Source organism: Grammomys surdaster, unplaced genomic scaffold (assembly GCF_004785775.1).
Source record: "Grammomys surdaster isolate TR1022 unplaced genomic scaffold, NIH_TR_1.0 126113, whole genome shotgun sequence".
In the NCBI taxonomy this organism is placed as follows: Eukaryota; Metazoa; Chordata; class Mammalia; order Rodentia; family Muridae; genus Grammomys; species Grammomys surdaster.
In genome coordinates, this window is record NW_021620921.1 from 7,543,530 (window position 1) to 7,565,416 (window position 21,887).

The window sequence follows — 21,887 nt, forward strand, 5'->3', positions numbered from 1 at the left end:
ATTTGACAAAAGAAAGCTTCACATGATTATGACACATATGCCAGGGTCAATAGGGGAGTGGAGAAAGACCCTATAATTAAATAGAGCTATATAGAAATATATACATATTATATTTAAAAAAACGAAGACAAAATTTATGGCAGTTAATCCTATCTAATTTGGTCCATAATTCAAACCAAATCTAATGACAAAAATCTCAGGATTTTCATGACTTTGGTATTATGACAGTCCAATGTGCTAAATGTTTCTATAGATACTTTGAAAAACATACTGAGGAAGTCCCCTACTAGATAGCAAAATTTATTAAAACTAGAGTATAAGACTTTATTTTCTATTAGATATTAATCCTCACAAAACTAGAATATAAGATCATGTGTTTAAAATGTACAATTTATAAATCAACCATTAAACCTATGAACTGACATAGAACAGGAAACAATATAACATAAAAGTGGCCCTGCAAAGGAATCTGGAAATGAGGGGAGAGCACTCATTCAAAATGTTAAAACAGATGAGCAAAATACATAAGTAAATAATTCTAAATGAAGCAAATTGATAACTAATAAACATATGAAAATATGTTCTGTTTTACCAGCTATGTGGAAAAGAAAACTTAAAGGCACAATGAAATGTCATTTCAAAATCATTACTTTGACAAATCCAAAAAGCATAACAATTCAAGTGTTGTCGTTAGTGTGAAATATAGAAACTGTTCGTATATGATTAGTGAGGACAGAAATTGGCATAAACCCACCAAAAAAGAGTAAAGCCAACAGTGGTTAATAATACTATACAGAGTCTATTATTAATATAAATTCATAGCAGAATTCCAAAAATATAATGTCGTCCAAGGATACAAGTTTCAAAATGATATGTATAATATATCATTTATATAATGTATGCACATTTGAAAAAGATTAATTCATTCATTGGGGATTTATATTTGTACAGTGGTACATTAAAGCATGCATTTACTAAATAAACACCAAATTCAGGTTAATGATTGATGTCTGAAGGTTCATGATGGAAGATAAATGGATCTAAAAAAAAGTCCGACTAAGTCTGTTTACTCAGTACAGAAAAAAAAAAAAAAAAAAAAAAAAAAAAAAGACAGGCAGACACTGAGAAGATGCTCCAGGCTGAAAGTGCCAAGAAAAAGAATAATTTCTAAAAGGAAGATTTCTTTGAAGGAATGGAAACTTAATGTACAGAGAAAATTGCAAAGTTATGTTCCCAGCTGATCTCCAAAAACTGAATTAAATATAAATAAATGTATTTTAGTAAATTATTGTAGGCACCCAGCCTTACTATCAGTTACTAACAAAACAAAAAAAAAAAGTTCATGATTTTTTTTCAGATACACAAGCTAAAATTAGTATATGTTAATAAAGGACACACAAATAGGTCATGTAGTCAATTCTGTGTCCTTTTTCTCTTAAAGAATACTGAAATCTCTCCAGCCACACTCTGCATCAATGGTATTTCAACCTCCAGATGACCTTTCTGAGGTAATCAGAAATCCTCCAAAGAGGTGCCCAGTGATGGATCAAGCCTCCAACTACATCCTAAAAGCCAGGGCTAGCCCAATGGGTTCATGCTAGAACAGAGTGTTTCTGAGATATTTTAATAAATTAAATGTATTATTTGCAACTAATCTAATTGAGTGCCTATTTACAATATACATTAACTAATTACCAAGACACTAGGATTTTCAGGTAAGCTGCTGAACTACAGGCTGCCTGTAAATCTAGAAGAGGAGAAATTCAGGAGAAAAATATACTTTATCCTAAAATAGAAATAGAGGAAAAGCTTTGGAAATCCACAAAGAAGTGGAAAGATAGAGGGAAATAGCAATATACAATTCAGAAAGGCAAGTGAACATAGCCTCTGTCTCAGTTACCTGGCAGAAAGGGAGAATCCAAAGGCAAGCCGAGTGAAAGCCAGACAGTTGAACCCTCAGACAAGGATACAGTGCTGACAAGTCTCAAATCCAGTGTTAGGATTTGGTATGACAGTGCTACTTCTAGTGAATGGGTCAGCTACAGAGCAAAAACCTATCTGACTTACAGAGGAGTTATCATGTACTATTTAAAGAAGAACTTTATTTAAATATTGTGGTAGGAAGATGATGTAGAATTGAAAGGATGTTTTTCAGACGGTAATGCATGTGTATGTGTTTCATTTGAGAAGCCAGAACATTTGAGCGGGTACACGCTGCCCCTGCCAGGAAGTATAGAGCAGATTAATATAATACCCATACAGTGAAAAGCTGATCTACCAAAACAAGGACCTTCATGTCAGGAAACAAGCACAGGCCAGGGAGCTTTGGTAGGATCTGCCAAAATATGATGCAGGTTGACTTTGCTGTGGATATTTCTTAGGTCATATGCCATGGATAGGAATGTACAGATAGTTATTTTGAAATGAGAAATGTTTAGAATTGTCTCTTGATTTCAGTACTTCCAGATGTTTTTTCTCCATTTTAAAATTAAGAATTTAGTACCTCATGTCAACAGATACCACTTAGGAAACAAACAAGAGTGATAAACACACATAATCCTTGAAACAATGCTTTTGGATGTATCAGTCCCTCCTCTAAATGCTGTAGATTTAATTATGGGTCACAGCAGTTAATCCAGAGGTGCTTCTTCAAGATGGCAGACTGTCAACTGTAATTACATATTCTTAAACGGGTAAGCTTTCTCCTTCCACTTTGGCCGAATTTCACTGGTGCATTTAAAATGTACAAGGTAAGGTGGAAAGGTCAAATGTATTCCTTCATCAGCAATCAGTAGACATGTGAGATATGATTACCACCAAGAATCAGTAAAGCATCGTAAAAGAGTGATTTATTAACCAAAATAGATAGAATTTTTGAGTTGCCACTGACTAACAAAACCACATTTAGGTAACTATGTATGTGGTGTGATATTTTGACAGTACCCTCATGAGTAAACTTCTCATTTTATTTCCATATTACAGAATTGAAGACAGAGGACCAGCAATGGTGGGTGGATTGTTCAAACATGGAGCTAGTGAACAGGAAGCAGAGCCTGTAACTGAGATCTGAGTCCAAAGCCCACATTGTCTTTGCTGTTCCCCAGTCTGCTCCTGCTATAGGGATAGCTTTCTGAGAAAACAACTTGACTCACACACTGGACAAATGAGTGACACAGAGCAAGATCGGAGCCATCCAGAATGCAGGATCACACACCTGAAGTTCCCAGTTAGTGTTAGTTGTTTCTTCACATTGCATTGATCATAGGCAGGGTAGCTCTGTAAGGATCTGTGATGTTTATGTCTCTGAAACCGTGCTATTTTCTCTTAGGTGGAAGGACTACTCTGGCCTCAGTTTCTCTTTGTCTACATATGTTGACTATTGCTTTGTTCTTCTGTTTCAGAAAGGTAGAACGGATTCTTGCAGTACTTCCATGATCAGAAAAATGTGCGACTAATGAGGAATAGAAAAGGTATTCCTAGAAGGAACTATTCCTCAGAGAGATAGGTGGTCTGTGCCCAGAGATTACATGTGTCATCTGGAATGAATATGACCTCTGACAAATCCAATGTCATCAACTGTACCTCTGGACTGAATTCTTGATGTCCTTGTTAAGACAACATTTACTCTGTGTAGCTCAGAGGTTTTTCTTTGCATTATTACTCAGGTCTCTGGAGGGGAGAGACATACAGAAAGAAACACACAAGGCCACCCTGTTTGGAATGTCAGCAGGAGGCTTCCAGTCTCTGAGTGCCCTATCTGAATCCATCCATTCAAACTATCAGCTGAAGAATTAAGTAGAAAGGAATATTTCAAGTATGAAGAGAGGAAAGGTCAAAAATATATTCTGCCAAACTCTGACTGTATTAAGGCAGTAGTAGGGGAGGTAACTGTAGGGCTGTAATATGGCAGCTTTGGTGGTGCTGATGTGCTGATGATGTGAGTCCAGCATCTTCTTCCAGCCTTTACATTCTCAGAGAAGTCTTGTTTATCCTGGTACGGAACTGCTTAATGATCTTCTCTTTGTGGAGGCAAACAGGCCACTCATCCTTACAGGGTTGTGAGCATTGAGGCTTTCCCCCCATCTTGCTTCCCATTCCTTTTCAAGCCTTTAGTAAGACATATCATGACTTCAGTATAAACATAGCTATTCTTAGAAAGATGGACAAACAAGTTTTTTAAAAAGTGCTAAGAGGATCAATAAGATGTTAGCAGGTTACCTATGATGCCTTCTATATGTGATTCAAAAGGTCATGATAAATAATGCATATTCTAAGCACGGAGAGTTTCATCAGGAACTTGAATTTTATTGACATTAAAACTCAGTTGTAATGATGCAATGGATGGTCAGCTTAGCAATGGCTGCTGAGAGAAAGTAAGTGCTTGGCTGGGTGTGATTCAGTAGTAGAACACTTGCTTAGCATTCATGGGGCCCTGGTTTTGATCTCCCACCTGCCTCACATACCATAAGCCCCCTTGCTCCCCACAAATGAGGAAATACTCTTGGATTTGTGACAGAGAGGAGTTCATGTCCTTCAGAGCCCATTTCACAGGACGATGGAACTGTTTACAGTAGATTGAAGAATAATTTAGTAGTGAAAAGGGGGTGGTAAATAAGATTTTTAAAACCCACAGTCTGGTGGTGATGAGAGAAGAAAAGAGAGAGAGAGGGAGAGGGAGAGGGAGAGGGAGAGGGAGAGGGAGAGGGAGAGGGAGAGGGAGAGGGAGAGGGAGAGGGAGAGGGAGGGAGGGAGGGAGAGAGGGAGGGAGGGAGGGGGGAGAGAGAATATTGCTAAGCTATTTAGGGAAAAGCACATTTCTGTTTTTTAAGAGTGTAAAGCAGCAGAGCAGGGGACCAGGGGATGCTGGGTAAGTTGTATGTTTATGGGAGGACTAAAGGAAGAGAGAGAAGGAGGGAGAGAGAAAGGAAATGAGAAGGATAGATAAGGAGAGGAGAGAGAGAAGAGAAAAGGAGAAAGAAAAAATGATAGAAGAGAAAAAAAGAAGAGAGAGAAATACACAGAGAGTGAGACAGAGATACGGACAGAGACAGAATAACAGCACAAGATTTAAACTGCTTAGTCTTACCAGGAAGTTTTTGATTCATCTGTGTGTGACTTAGTACTATGGAACTGGATGCTTACCCCAGTATACAATCTAAAACTAACAATGCACACAGAGATAAGGAGTAACATCATCAATTCAGCATCTTTTAAATTGATTCCAGCCAACAGATGCTAGCTAGACACTTTGCCTTAGTTAGAGTTTCATCGCTGTGAAGAGACACCATGACCAAGACTACTTTTATAAAGAATACTTAATTAGGGCTGGCTTACAGGTTCAGAGGTTCTGTCCATTATCATCATGGAGGGATGCATGATGGCATCCTGGCAGACATGGTGCTGGAGAAGGAACTGAGAGTTCTATTTCTTGATCCAAAGGCAGGCAAAAGGAGGCTACTGTGTTTTCAGAAGACAGCCAAGAGGGTCTCTTCTGCAAAGGGCAGAGCTAGAGCCTAGGGGACATCAAGCCCACCTATACATTGACACACTTCCTCCAACATGGTCACACCTATTTTAACAAGGCCATACCTTCTAACAGTGCCACTTCTCATAAACACACACACACACATACACACACACTCCTCCTACCAACATACTGTACACAATTTTGTGTTTAAATGCCACATATAAAAGAAAATACTGATGTTTGACTTTCTTTTTTTAATTCAATGTTTTATTTACATTTCAGATGTTATCCCCTTCCCCATCCCCCCCATTAACCCTCTATCCCATCCCTCTCCTCCTTTTTTGCTTTTATACTGTTTAAATTACATGCAAGTATTAAGATCAGCTCTAGGTTGATGAACTAGCAATAAAACAGATGCAAATAGTCAAGGAACAAGCAAGGCAATAAACCCAGATAGTCAAAGAACATGCACAACAATAAACAGAGTCCCATGATCACTCCTGCGACCACTATTTCTAAGGGCTTATCAGCATAACCAAAATATCTGAGCCTATTTCCCTGTCCCAGCCAAAAGTCATTTTCATTCCTAAAGCCTACTTCTTTGTTCTAGCCTAGGATTTAGATTCCTGCCTGAAATTTCTTCTTTGTTCTAGCCTAGGATTTAGATTTCTGCCTGAAATTACTTCTTTCCTCTAGCCTAATGTCAGATTCCTGCCTGCATTCCATTTCCTTGTTGTTGGCCTATGTCAGATTCCTTCCAAGCAGCCAATTTCCTTGTCCTTGGCCAATGTCAGACTCCTGCCAGGCAGCCCCAAAAGCTCTCCACATCTCCCCCTTTTTATTGCATAAACCAGACTGAGCCTGTCTTAGGTCATTTTCACAAGAATGCCTTCCTTACCTGTTGTGGGATATGCATTATCAAAAGCAATGCATTTATGTCTTAGGTTGGTAAGGCTCTGTGCAGAATCTTACCCATCCTTGGCTTGCCAGCCTGTTAATTTAATAACTCTGTCTGGGGGTCCATTTTCAGGTTCAAGCCATGTACTTGGCTGCCAACATGTTGATGTTATTGAAGAAAAGCTTTAACACAATGGGTGGGAATAAAAGTATTCCCAGAACAAAAAGGGCTATCATGATCAAGCTATATATGCCATTTTTGAAGCTTGACCAAAATAGAAATACTGACCTCAGGCCATGAGTAATTTTATCTGCAGTGTCTGACATGGGCCAAGGGACAAGGAAATGAGCTGCTTGGCAGGAATGTGACATTGGCCAAGGGCAAGGAAGTAGGCTTCAGGCAAGAATCTGACATTAGGCTAGAACAAAGAAGTAGTCTCAGGCAAGAGCCTAAATATTAGACTAGAACAAAGAAGTAATTTCAGACAGGAATATAAATTTTAGGCTAGAACAAGGAAGTAGGCTTCAGACATGAAAATGATCTTGGGCTAGGACAGGGAAGTAGGCTCAGATACTTTGGTCATCCTGATAACCTCTTAGAAACAGTGATCACAGGAGTGTTCACGTAATTGGGTTTAATGCCTTCCTTTTTCTTTGACAATTTGTGTTTATTGAATTGCTTGTTCCTTGACTATTTGCATCTATTGTATTGCTAGACCCTCAACCTAGAACTGACCTTATATTTTTGGTTGTGAGCCTAGCCTTTAATGGCTGAGCCATCTCTCCAGCCCTAGAACTGACCTTAATACATGCATGTAATCAAAATGGTATAAAAGCATAAAGGAGGAGGGGGGATGGGATGGGGATTCTAGGGAAGGGAAATGGGGAAAGGGGATGACATCTGTATTGTAAATACATAAAATATCCAATAAAAAAAAAAGAATTAGTTGAAAGGCTTTGTTGGACACAGGGATGGCTCTGTGGTTAAGAGTGCTTGCTGCTCTTCCAGAGGACACAAGTTCTGTTCTCAGCACCCATGTCAGGCAGCACCTATTACAACAAGCACCCATTCCAGCTTCTGGAACCTGACATTCCCACAGGCTTCTGCACCTGTCTGCACACACCCTGCCATACACGTACACTCACAAATAAATATTTCTTAACGAATGAAATCAGTATGAGGCAGGTGGTCACTCCTCACAGACCTTCAAGGAATATGTTGATTCCTTCAATTCAGTGCATAACAGATTTAAAATTAAATGAAAAAATCACCTGTATGTAACACTAGACAGAAAATTCTAGAAAGCAGTTCTAGGAGAGGATAGAGACAGATAGCTCTGCTACCTGTGGAGAACAGTGTATTCCCTACACTCCAGGAATAGCAATGAAGCCCTCAGTGGGTGTTCCTTAGACAAGTCCTTTTAAAGCCTCAACTGTCAGCCTCTCCTGCCTGTGGAAGGACTTGCACCAGCTCTCTGTGTCACTGTAACAGGTAAGTGAGAAGGGAGTCTGTCTGAAAACACTGGCTTTCAGGGTCCTTGGAACAGGCTGACAAATGTTCCTCCAGAGGTTAATAAGATAAGGGTTACTCCAGCTGGCCCCTAAACAGAGATTACTCCCGAGGGGAAGATAAGCAGATTATTCCAGAGACAGAACTGCTTCAGGATCCTCAAGAATTAGCACCTTCATAGGGTAAACCAGGGAGGTCATCTGTTCTCTGCCGGCACCTAGATTTAATTATTTTTCATATTTCAGGCATTTTATTTCTTTAAATGTGACTTGGTATTGTTCTGTGTTCTCTTTTTTTCAGTACACAGAACCAGAATGAATTTTCAAATTAAACGTGCTATCTTTGTTTTTTGGATTTTTCTCCAAGTTGAAGGTATCAAAGGTAAGTTATTTAAATGTTCGTTTAGTTTTAAACTTCCTTTTCTAAATCCAGTCTCAGTAGTATGTGCCTGTAATCCTAACACCTCAGAAGACTGAGGCAGAAGAATCAAAACTTTGAGACCAGCCAGGGTAACTTAGGGAGACCCTATCTCAGGAGAAAATGTAAATGAATAGGAAATTCAAACCCATATAATGATTTTAAAAGCTCATACTGTCTAATTTCAACATTAAAAAATGCTTGATGATTGATTATTTGATTGAATAAATGATTATTAGAAATGATAATCTAATAGTTTTCACGTTATTATACAGTTTTAAGTGCAATTCATATTAACAAAATAGGAGAGATGATGCATCTTGCTTATTGTTATAAAACATTTAATGACAATTCTCATCTCTAGTATCGATCGTAGTAGGCCCATGGAACCAACTCAGCAAATACAATCTCAGAAAATAGAATCTAAAATTCAAATTAATATTCAAGGGGATTGTGATAAGGTTATTTTTATTTCTTTCCTGAATACAATTAAACTAGAGTCATCTGCCTTGGAAAGTAATGTGTACTGTTCACCTTCCGTGCACAAAGCCTAGTGTTTGGTTGGTTTGGAAGTAGTGTAAGTGAAAGTTGTGCCCCGTGTCAGTCCTTATAGCAATCCTTCAAGTGAATCTAAATTAAAGCAAGCTACAAACAGGCTTACTTGGAAAATAATGATTTTTTTTAAACCTACTGAAGAAAATTTGACACTGTCCCAAGGAGAAGCCTAATCATGAAAACTCCATCTATAAAAGTTGTTAGAAATCAGTAATGTTAGATTTATTTATTTATTTATTTATTTATTTATTTATTTATTGTCTTTAAGGATAACATTAAAATAATGATACAGGAAACCTTTTCATTGAAACCTGGTTTTAAGGTGCTTTGAGAATGAAGGCATAAATAATTACATTTGTAAGACATAAAGTATCTGTGATCCTATATATTATTGATAAATACGTGACTTTCAGTGGTTAGATGTAGAGATTTAAAAATAAATATCTGGGCAAAATTTGTATCCAAATTTCCTTCATGTTTGGCTATGCAAGCCAGAAAAAAAGAGGGTTATTTAGCTTTTCTTGCAGTATCAGCTTTGCATAAATATTTAAATGTATTTTGAAAGTTGTACTTAGAAGCAAGCAGTACTGTTCCAAGATCGTCCAAGCTTTATCTGGTGAGAACACACTGATTTATCTGTTCGATAATTCTTACCAGGCACATCAACTCTGGTCTTGTTTATTTAATTAACCTCATTTATCAATTGAACTATTTTTCTTATTTCATAATGTATCAGATATTATACACAATTACAAATAAAGTAATATTGTCTAGTGAGTTAGATGAAATAAGCACACCTCAAGCCTACAATTTGCTCTAGGTCTACTTCTGCCTAGAAACAGCACACTATAATTACATGAGAAATTTCAAAAAGCATACTTCTAGCTTTGGATTTTTTAATTCCACAAGGATTTCATATCTTTCAGTATGTGAACCTTGACTAGAGGATATGTCTTCAGCCAATCTGGTTTCCTATTTGCAACTCCTTAACGACCATGAGGATATTTATCTAGCGCTAGCTTGAGAAGAAAAAGGAAGGGTTCCATTTGATACCAGGACCTATGAAGCTCCGCATCTGGATGTTACACTAAATTCAAGCTCTGTTTATAAACATGACATAGCAATTTCAAAAATAATAAAAAAATATTCTATTTTTCTCTCATTAAATAAACATTTTTCATACAGTTCCGATTATGATTTCCCATCCCCCAACTCCTCCCAGATCCTTTCTACCTACTCTCCCATCAAAACACACATCTTTCTGTCTCTGGTTAGAAAAATAAACAGGCAGCTAAAGGCTAATAATAAAATAAGATAAAAACCAAAACAAAATTTTAAAAAAAAAAACAGAACAAACAGGGAAAAAAGCCTCAGAAAAAAACATGAGAAACACATAAAAGATATGCACAACATTCACACACATAGGAATCATATAAAAATACAAACCTGTAATATATATGCAAGGGAACTAGAAGTTAAATAAATAAAAAATGCCCTGACCAAGCATTATGAAACATTGAGTTTGTTTTATGTTGCTCATCTCCTGTTAGGCATGGGGATTGCTTCTAAGAGTGGTTTATATCCTAAGGACAAGCCTCATCCCTAATCCAGAAGCTATCTTTGATTGATAATCACACACAAAATAAATAGATATTTTTAATGATCCCTAATATGACCCTCCATGGTCAACTTTACGTATTTTCTCAGTGTGTTTATTTAGTCTTTGCAGATTTATTCTTTCACTACAAGAAATTTTATTCCAGGCTTTTGCCAGCTTTATCAAGTCATATGAATTTCTATATTGCTATCTAGGTTTGACCAGCCTTGTTTAAATGTCTACATAATGTTTCAATATTTATGTCAAGGTTTAGTTTCCTGAATACCCAACGAAGGTGAACTAAGTTTTTCCAATTATTTTATTGCACACAGAATTGCAGTACATACATCTAAGTGTAAGTCGCTCATTTGAGACAGAATAAATTCACTAAATAATATTGGCTCAATGAAATATGAACAGTCTACAGCATCTGATTCCTATTAACAAATTGCTTTTAAAGAGTTTTCTATGCCCTTGAGTTACTCTTTTCAGTTTGATTCCACAGTGTGTTCACTCTGCAGCCAAAGATGAGGTAGACACAAAAAACTCTGAAGTACACCCAAGTTCCAACAGATTCCTTGCAAGCTTTGCAGGTTGCATGTAGTTTTTCTATAGGAATTTTAAAAGAAAGAAAAAGGAAGGAAGGAAAGAAGGAAGGAAGGGTTTGGATTTCAAAATATTCATTAACTGAAATTATTTTAGCTCAAAAGACCATTCCATTCAAAGTTTCAAAGAATAGTTACTTCTTCTATTATTATTAATAATAATTATTATTTTATATATTTATATCCTAAATGTTACTCGTATCCTGGTTCCCCCTCACAGAGTTCTCACACCCCCCCTCATCTCCCTTCCCTGGGACATCAAGTCTCTACAGGATTAGGTGTATCCTCCCCCACTGAAGCCTTCTGGCAAGGCTCCAGGCTCCGTGGCAGGGTGTGAGCAGCGGGAAGGGGGTGGGGGTACAGAGTCATCTGAAGTATGCAAGGCACACATTGTGCACTCACCTCTCCATTCCACATAAATAATTTCAATTCATCGCCTGTGACATTCAGAGTGTGGGAGGAAGGGGAGAAACAAGCTTCCCTTGGCAAGTCCTAGAATGGAAATGGTGTTTATCTTAACACATGCCTTGCACATTACATTTGATTACCTTAAATGAAACCTTTAACAAAGTTATTATTAGTCCACCAAGGTAGGGTAATTATTCTAGCAGCTGGAATGTCATGAAATTTGCATTTGAAGATACTCCACTTCTTGATAATCCTACACTACTGGGGACATTCGAGGTTCATGAAATTATTCAGGAAGGCCTTTTGCCTCCTCAGAACTCCATTAACAGAGAACATAGCGTCGTTTGTACTCAGGAGATGGCTGCCCAACAGCAGTCACATTAACTACAGCTACCGTATTTTGTGTTCCTGTCTGGACAGTGGAACTAAAAAGTTTCAAGGCAGACTTGTTTAATGTCATACTCATATCTGCAAAATACCCTACTATCAAGGCTGTGTAAATTGAAGGTACTTATGGTCAATGAACCAACAAAGTGACAAGTCTGAAACTATTTACAAGATTATATGTTTACTTTAAAAATAAAAAGCAATTGTTATCCTTTGGCTCCTTATGCCTGTAACGCTGCTCATACTAGAGAACCATTGTATTTGGAAGCTAGTTTGAACCTATCCCACCTGCTGCTTTGGGGCCAAGGTCTGTAAACTTCAGTTCTGCTTGCATGCTAAACATACCTGGAAATTCTGATCCTATCAACCTTACTGCCATGATCATTTTTGCAAGATTTATGCTACTGTCAAATAAGTCGTGTCAGAAACAAAGTTTTATTTTGTTTTATTTTTAGGACAGTTTCTAGGTTTCTATTATACTTCAGCACCTGTGTTTTCAACAAGCATAAGAAAAAGGCTGACTTTGCTGCTGGGAAGCCTCAGACTTCTGAGTGACAGGTCACTGCCCACACTCTTTTTGCTTAAGGACAGGACAGACACTTGTGCAGTTGTGGGAAGGGAACTGAGTTTTCAAACCTTTACATGAATGAATACTGATCAGATTGTTGAAAGGAGGAAAATCTTCCAACCAGATCGTGAAATTTAACTTCCCAGAGTGGCCAATCTCAGCAGACACACAGCCTCAGCTCTCAAGCAAAGATCAGTTCACCCAAGAGTAGGAGCCCAGCCAAACAAAACAGGAGTCCTCAGTCAGGTTTCCACCATGTGTGGATGAGGTAAGATGGCATGTTCTTTTCGATAGGCCTGGGCAACCTGCACACACAGCAACGTCACAATGAGTCGGTAAGGGTGCTGGCACAGCCATGGTAAGGAAAACCGCTTATGAAAAATTGTTATGGAGCTTAGAGCTGCAGCATACACTACCGTCGTTTACTGAGAATGCTTGATGTCTGTACTTCCAAGCATAGCAAATAAAAGCAGAATGTGAAGGAGCTAAGAACAGTAAGGCTGCATCTAAGCTTGGCTTTGTGCTTTCGTTTATGTATAGGTGTCTCCCCATTTACAGTAAATGGGCTTTGAGAAAACAGCATCTTTCTGCGTGCCTTTGCAAATCCATTTTAATTCATTCCCAAGTGGTTGTCTTTATGTATCCACCTTCAGTCTCTTTACCATAGCGATGCTTTCCCTAATTGCCCTGGAAGAATTAAGGGAAGCTAAAAGAAACGGAATTCTGTGGCAAGAAGTCAGGACCTCGAAATTCACAAAAAGTTTCCACTTTAGAAGGACTTTAACTGCACACAGAAAATAGCATGTGTTGGGCTAGTCTGTCTGGTTTGAAGTTTGTCTTGCTACATTGATAAACAATTTGCATTCAGTAAAGCTGAACTACAAAACAGTCTGGCACCATGATTAACTCATCAAACTGTCAGATCAAAATGCTTTGCTGATAGTAACCAAGTTAATAAATGTTAGCTGTTACTTAGCTTTGTGGGATCATCCACTAAGAGCTCACAGAGATCTTAATTAGTCTTACTTCTCAGGAGTTCAATGGGCAACAGACAGTGTGCTCATTTGTGGTTGGGAACCTAAGACAGACTGCTAAGTAATATTCCTAAGCTCATTTGATGTGGGAAAGAGAACTGTGACCAATCCTTTCTTGTATCTGTTTAGTTCAATAATAGCCTCACCAAAACATGAAGAACAGAACTAGTGTGGTATTTTTTATTATCATTAATTCAAAAGCTGAATTTTCTGTTAAAAAAAAAAGCAGATGCTTCTGGGCTATTTCTAGCATCTCATTTCTGAACTAACCTCAGAACTGGCGGTCATACCCTTCAGAACCACCCTGCTGGTCACATCCTTCAAGTTGACCCTGATGACCACATACTTCAAGTTGACCCTGATGGTAATATCCTTCAGGTCTACCCTAAACATGGAAGATTCATTCTATCCTAGGACCCCTAGTATTCTTTTAAAAGAGTGGTAATGTTTTGAATTCCTCAAAGAACAATTTATAGTGCTATCTTAAGCACCTACAATAAAGTCTCAGTGCTAAGTGAATTACTTAGATTGTAGCATTATGTGAAGACAGCCACTTGCCTAGTGGATATTAACACAGTAGAAATGTTCTTTAAAACCCAAAATAACACTATCTCTCCATCACCTTGAAACTTTTCCTCCAGATTTTCAATGCAGTTTTACTTCTGGAGATTTGAAACTTTGAACTTTTTTTTGTGTGTGGTCATTTCTCTTTCTTCTCCCTGCTGGAGTTCATCAGTATGGTCATTTCTCTTTCTTCTCCCTGCTGGAGTTCATCAGTATGCTGTACATGAATCTAGCATGCTATAGTCATCTCTTGAATCCTTATCAACAGTCTTCTTGTTCATGAAAGGGAAATATACTCTGACCTTCTAGCTAGATAACATTTGCTTTGTTAGCTCACCTAAGAAAATGTACTCTCATTCTTGAGCTAATAGTTGTTACTAGAGAGCCCCACAAAGTAGAGGATGTTAAGGAACTGTGCATGAACTACTGCCCTATCTGGACCCAATAAGCTACCCCATCTTTATATTGCCCATGAGTCCCTGATAGTGCCTAACCCAATGGATCTAAAGCTATGTGTTGTGACCCTTTTAGGGTCAAATTACTTTTACAGGGGTAGTCTACAACTACCAGGAAACAGATATTTGCATTATAATTTCTAACAGTAGCAAAATTAAAGCTACGAAGTAGCAATGAGGAACTGTTATTAAAGGGTTTCAGCATTAGGAAGGTTGAGAACCACTGCCCTAGCCTAATTATGTTTAATACCCCCTCTCACCCTGAGCCTAGAGCCTGCTGACCTTCTTTCTTAGAAGCTGAGCTCAAAGATCAGTTAACAGCAGAGCTTGACTCCTTGAAGAACAACTCTGTTGCTCACTACATGACCCAGGCAGATTGCTCAGTGAGCAATGTTACAGTTTTCTCGTCTATAAAATAGGAGCAATGGTTGCAGGGTCTGCTTCAAAGTACTAAAGCATTTCGTGTGGCATCTGCTACAGAAACGCACACTGAAGGCTGATTCCCAAAACTACTTTGATGACTACCCCTTTACATCATCACCCTTCCTACCTGCTGAAAAAACTGAAGTCACCTAACCCGGCTCTTTCTACTTCAAAGTGCCTCTGAATCTATCAGAACACCTCTCATTTTCTTTTGTTTCAGAGGGAATTCAGTAATTTCAGCTTTTTCTAATGTTATTCTCACCTATTCCCTGTGATTTTTTAACTCCAGTTCCCATAAGACCTTGGCCTGCCATTCCCCCTCCCGCAGGCTAAAAGTGTTCATGTAATGATTTTTAGTAGTAGGAAAGGAAATGCTGGACTCAAGTTTTGAAGATTCTGAATTTTTTTTTTGGTTTAGGGTAGGATCTAAGATGTAATAATTGTTCAAGCTATCTAGGTGGTTCACCTACACAGCCAAATTTAAGAATAACTTTGGTTTTCTGGAAGCTGAGATTTAGGTCACCATATTGTGGACCTTCAGGGAATTATTCTCAATCTGCTGTTTTTTAAGTAATTATATACTTTACTATTCATGGCCCACTACCTTCTCCAGCTTCAAATTTTAAAAAAAAATAGAATTTCCAAAGTCTTCCCAATGCATGCAGAATAAATGCTATAGAATGAAATTGTTACAACTATGTCATAACAGGAATTTACATCTTGTTCATTTCCTTGTTTTGTCAGAACTATCTCATGTAGTTAAGAAATGAAAACAACCTATACTTCCATCAACAGATGAACAGATGAATAAATGTGGTATAGTTATATATCAGAGAACTATTCATCAGTACCAAAAGGAAAATCATGACATTTGCAACTCTGTGGATACATCAGAAGAACAGAATGTTAAGTGAAACAAGCCAGGCACTGAAATGCATATACTCAGTGGTCTGTGCAGAACCCAGAGGTAGACTGCAAAGTGACAGTTACCAGAGGCTAGGACATTTGGAGAGATCAAAGTATGGAGAGATATTGTTCATGGACTGGACATAAATTTTCTACTAGATAGGAGGAATATATTTGGAAGTCATAATATATAATGTGACTAAAGTTCACAAGATACCATAGTTCTGAAAAATGCTGTAGATAGGTATAAATGATAACTATATAATATGTAAACTTTAGTTACCAATATTTAGTCATTCCACAACATATACCTACCAAAATACCACATTGGACAGGACAAATACAGCCTTAGCTCTCAGTATAAAAAATAATAACATGATGTAATTTTAAAAGTAAAGTCCCCAAATATCATCTGAATTCCTTATGTTGGGTTTTCTTCCTTTCTGGCTTTACAGAGACAGTTCAGGTTCCTGCTAGAGTCATTTTATGTAGGTCTTCTTATTTGAAAAGCATCCACCAAGACTATATAAAACATTTTAATATTCATTCATGTGTCATTCATAAATGTCTCTGTGATAGGTCCAAGTTCTTCCTTGGAAAGTGTATTTTTAGGGAACCAGAAACAAAAGTAGTGAATGAAGCAGCAAAGTAGAGAAGATGTTTCTCAAAAAGTTCTGATGAGTGCCAATTTCACACAACCATCCTCAGAGAGCACAGAACTAGAGAATTAAAGGACTGTCCATGAGAATAGAGGCCAAAGACTGACCGAGGTGATGTAAGCCATCTCCTCAAAGGTTTCCCAAAAGAACATTGTTTACCTTGAATTTCCAATGTGGTTATCTATGAATAATGGAAGTCTTTAGCACAAAAAAAAACAATAAAAATTTAATCCAACAAATGAGTTAAAAGGAACCATGGATTTGTGTCTCTTATAGGGATCAAAGCCTATAAAGATTTAGTCCCAGTAGAAGTAAGGCTGAGATTGTACACAAGAGATAGCCGACGTTCATCTCACAGCACACACAAAAGTCAACTTAAACACACTAAAAACTTAGATTTGAAGTATGAAATTATTGGAAGAAAGCATAGGACTGAGAGTCTTTTATTTTGTCTTAGCAAGGATTCTGATTAGAAGGGGCATACCTGAACATTCAGTCAGAAAACAAACAAAAGCAGACAAACTGGATTAGCAAAAGGAACAAAAACAGTAGTCTATGAACTAAAGGAAAATATTAACAAACCATATACACAAAAATGGCTAAATATTTAAAAAGTGTTAAGGAACTTACACAAGACTTTAGCAAAAAAAAAAAAAAAGAAGAAAGAAAGAAAATGAAAACAACACAGCCTAATTTTTAAAATAGGAAACTTCCTCAATGAAAATGTTTCCAGAGTCATTGAAATGACCGTCAAGAGAAAGAGTCCAACATGATCCATCTGGAGGGAGATAAGAGCACAGGCAACAGAGAGGAAAACCTCACACAAGTCACATGACTCTCAAAAAGTCAAGATAAAGCAAGTGCTGGTAAAGATGTGGAGAAAAGAACCCCTAGTACCCTTGTGGTACCGTACCAGCCATTATAAAAACAGTACAGTAGTCAGCCAGTGACCAAATTGAATTGCTTTAACACAGTCATCCTCCTGGCCCTTTATCTATACAAAGCTGAAGTCAGTACTTCATATGGATACCTGCACTTCCCATGTCTATTGCCACACCATCTATAGCAAAAGCATGGACACAAGGCAAGTCCATCCACATATGAGTAAATAAAGGAATTAGTAAAGAAAATGTGGAAGATGTGCTCACGTTGTATCACAGTTTTACATAAATGCATGTGCATATACACACAAAGACTTTAAAATGAGAACTTACCAATTACAACATGAATGAACTTAGCGAATATTAAGAATATATATCAGTACTAGAGAGATGACTCAGCAGTTAAGAGCACTACTGTTCTTCCAGAGGTCCTGAGTTCAATTCCCAGCAACCACATGATGACTCACAATCATCTGTAATGGGATCCAATGCATTCTTTTGGTGTGTCTAAAGACAGCTACAGTGTACTCATATACATAAAATTTTAAAATCTTAAAAAAATATGTCAGATGCAGAAAAAATATACATGAGCTTACTTACATGGAGAATACTAAAAGCCAAATACATAGAAAGAGAATAGAATAGTGGTTTCTAGAGTCAGGGAGAAATGAGAATGGTCAAAACATAAAAAAAAATAAATCCCTTTTTATGGTATGAATTGGGCCAGAGGTCCAACAAACAATACGATAAATTAATAATATATAAAACTTAGTTTAGGGATAGGTTTCAGATATTTTTGTCACAAAGCACTTTTTTTTTAAATTAACTGTGGTAAAAATGGGCATTTTCTTTTTCTTGACCATAATGATCATTGTACCATATATACATGATACATAGCATATATATGTATCATGTATATATGGTACAATGATCATATATATGGTATGTATCATATATATCAGGAATGTACTCACATATATAATATATATACATATATATGTATGTATCATTGCACTATATATACATATATGTGTGTGTGTAAAATATCTATATTTAGCATCTTAATCATTTATAGTGAATGGAAAAGAAAATAATCAACAATCAGTAAATATGGATAAATCTAAATATCAATATACACAATAATAAGTAATGAATTGCAAAGGTGGTTTTAGAGGGGTACTAGACATAATATTGTCTGGTATGAATATTCTATGGATATACTACATGTTCATTCTCCTATTGATTGGCTTCACTGTCACACACAGCGCTGACACAAACACATTGCCTGTATTCCCCTGCATTAGCAGAAGTATCCCTGCAATGTGTCCATAAGAGAAGAGCTACAGGGACATAGAGATTCACAGTTTCAATTGTATAGTAAAAGACAAACTGTTTTGCTAAGTCTGTACTGTCTATACTCCCAGCAGCCACAATAAGAGTTCTTTTGTCCCAAATTCCTATCCACATTTGGTACTGCCTGATATATTTTAAATTTTGTCCAATAAAATGTCTTATTTTATTGACATTAATGGGATGGAATGACGCAGTATAAATGATGCTTTTCTACATCTTCAAATTTTGGGTTTTGTTTTGTTGTGTTTTATTTTATTTTTTTTGTTACTGATGAGCTTCAACATGTTCCCATGGACTGGATCTGTTGTGTGTCTTCTCTGAGAAAGTATCTTCCCATTTTTAACTAGAATGTTTGGGTTGTTTATCATTTTTAAAAGACTTCTTTATTTTTATTTTATGTGTATGACTGTTTTGCCTGCATGTATGTGAGGGCACTACATTTGTAACTGTGGAGACTTGAAGAGGGCACTGGATCCCCTAGAACTGGGGTTATAGACCATAATGAGCCACCATGTGGATGCTGGGAACTGAATCCAGATCCCCTGCAAGAGGAGCTAGTGTCTTTGAGCCTTGAGCCATCCCTCCAGGCCATTTTTCTTTTCTTATTGAGGAATTCTTTTAAAATTCTTTTGCAGCCATTTATCTCAAATATTATCTCAGTTTGTAGCATTTATTTCTACTCTCATAACAATACTGTCTATGCTTCCGGAGGACCTGAGTGTATTTCCCAGCACTCAGGTGATGGGTCACACCATCTATAACACTAGTCCCAAGGGATCCGATACCCTCTTCCAACCTCCAGGGGCACCAGGGACATATGTGATGCACAGACATACTGGACACAGGAAACACATCTATAGTTTGTCTTCCACATTTCTGATACAGTGCTTAAATCTCCCTCTCCCTCTATCTTTCCTCCCTTCCTCGCTCCACCCTCTGTGTGTGTGTGTGTGTGTGTGTGTGTGTGTGTGTGTGTGTGCAGGACTGATGTAATGTCAAAAGTAAGTTTTGCTGTTTGAAATCATTTATTTTAGCCTCACATATTGGGAAGTTTCTCCACTCCCCTTTGCACTTTGACTCCTCTTCATGTGTTTGCTTAAACCATCCACTGGACGTCATTTCTCCAGTCCAAAACCACATTGCTGTAGTTTGCACAAACTTATAATTCATGTATAGACATTCAGCAGAACACATTTTGTACTTTGCTTTCTTTCTATAGAAGAATTGAAGCGACTCTTAACTGTGGCTCTTAAATAGACATTTCTATATAACTTTAGACATTGCTTCAACCTGGAGGTTTTATGATAAGGTATTCTTATTCTCTGATAATAGCATTTTCTAGAGATAGAGAGATGGTCCAGTGGCTAAAGCCTATATTGCTCTCACAAAAGACCCAGGTTAAGTTCCTAGCACTCACTCCCGGTGGCTCACAACCACCTATAATGTTGGTTTCAGTGGAGCCAATATCCTTTCCTGACCTCCTTGGGATCATGCACAGCTGTGTTACACATAAACTCATCTCAAAAAAAAAGCTTTTTAGTATGACTAAGAATATTTTCTTGAAAAATAATAGCAAAAGTTTCTAAATATGAATGAGTACTGATGACTCTACCTTAGAACGAAAACTGAAGTTAAAGGACAGATTTATTGCTTCTTCTCATTTACTAAAAAGCAGTCTGTTTGATGAGTCCATGAAGTTATGACTATGTCTGCAAATGAGTCCCTCAGGAGTTAGGTATAAAATATGTCTTCTATCATATTTGGGGAATCATCTGTATTTGAGTATGCCTAGATGAATAGTCGATAATAATCCACAAGATTTTGTGTGTTTCTTTTCTTTTTAAACATCCCTTTTTACACACTACAAAGAGATAGTTAATGGTTTAGCTTTTTAAATTCCTTACATGCTATTGAAAATGGCAATTCCCAGAGGTGCCCCTGTCACAACATTGAACGCAGCCACTCTCCGATGACAGATTATATTGGGAGACTCTGAAGACTTCAACCTCTACAAATACTGGTCTGAGAACAAAGAGCACATCATCCAAGCCACGGCGTCACTTTATATGTCACCTTCATGCAGGCGTAGCGGCCTGGTGAGAGCGTTGATGACAAGGGTGACTTTTCTGAACACTCTGACAGTCTGTTCATCTCACTGATTCTCTCCAATTCTGTTTCACTACCAAGGATTCTGACAGCTTCTCCCATTCAGCATCTACTTTTCCACCAGGGGATGAAAGAGCAGAAACAGAACAAGAATGAACACTCCTCCAATTGGCTACAATACCTTTTTTATATCCTTTGAGAGATATCAAAGCTGAGTCCAGCTGGTGACATCACGTTAGAACCCTATATTATGCCCTTCAATTTTTTTATTCAGAAAAAAAATTCCAATCAAATTATTTTGATCATGGTTTTTCCCATTGCCAATTTCTTTCAAGTGTTTTTTCTTCTGATGCTGCCCCATTATAGCGCCAAAAAGCTTGATGACAAATATTTCTCCAAATTAGGGGCTTGTGATGTTGGTGACTTCTCCATCTCCAGTACCTAAGTCAAGAAGATACGAGATTTTCAAGGATTGTTAATTTGAAGTGATCTTTTAATCGGGTGACACTCAAACCCTTAGCTACTTCTTAGAAACCCTCTAATAGATGCCTTAGATTAGAAAGCTAAAGAGATGATACAAAAGAAATATACATATATATATTCACATATATATGTGAATAATTAGCTAGTTAGACTACTTGTCATTTTAATAGAAGTAATTATGAACAAAGACAGAAATTTGACTTTTCTCTCTGTTGCTTCCATTTGCTGGGTCTCCTTCCTACTACCTGCAGCCACTGTTGGTCCAGGCTGCTCATCTTTGATATTATTGTAAGTTCACTGATGGAATTACTTTTGTCTATACATCTTGGGTGGAGTTTGAAGAATGTTAAAAGTCTAGCTGCTATAAGAAGCCCTGAATTCCTACAGTCAGCTTCTGAAAACTAGGCAGTCATGTGTGAAATGTTTTCTCAGCTAACTAGCTATTTTACCACATTCCTAACCTTAGTTTGACCTCTCTGTTTACTTCAGCTCAGGCCCAGCATTAAACCAACTCCTTTCACCACTTTGCAAAATAAAGTATTTACAATTAGCTGTAGTTTGTAATGATGTCCAGATCTTTAGTCTTCCATACTGGTTCATATGTGAAAGGAA

At 37.4% G+C, this 21,887-nt stretch overlaps 1 protein-coding gene across 1 annotated transcript in view; it reads left to right on the forward strand.

Annotated features, from left to right (window-relative positions):
- The first annotated feature begins 8,083 nt into the window (after positions 1-8,083).
- Impg1 (interphotoreceptor matrix proteoglycan 1) overlaps positions 8,084-21,887 on the forward strand; it is a 130,401-nt gene continuing 116,597 nt past the window's right edge. Inside the window, exon 1 of the mRNA XM_028756217.1 lies at positions 8,084-8,255. Coding sequence (XP_028612050.1) covers positions 8,189-8,255 — 67 coding nt within the window. The 5' untranslated portion in view covers positions 8,084-8,188. The remainder of the gene's footprint in view (positions 8,256-21,887) is intronic.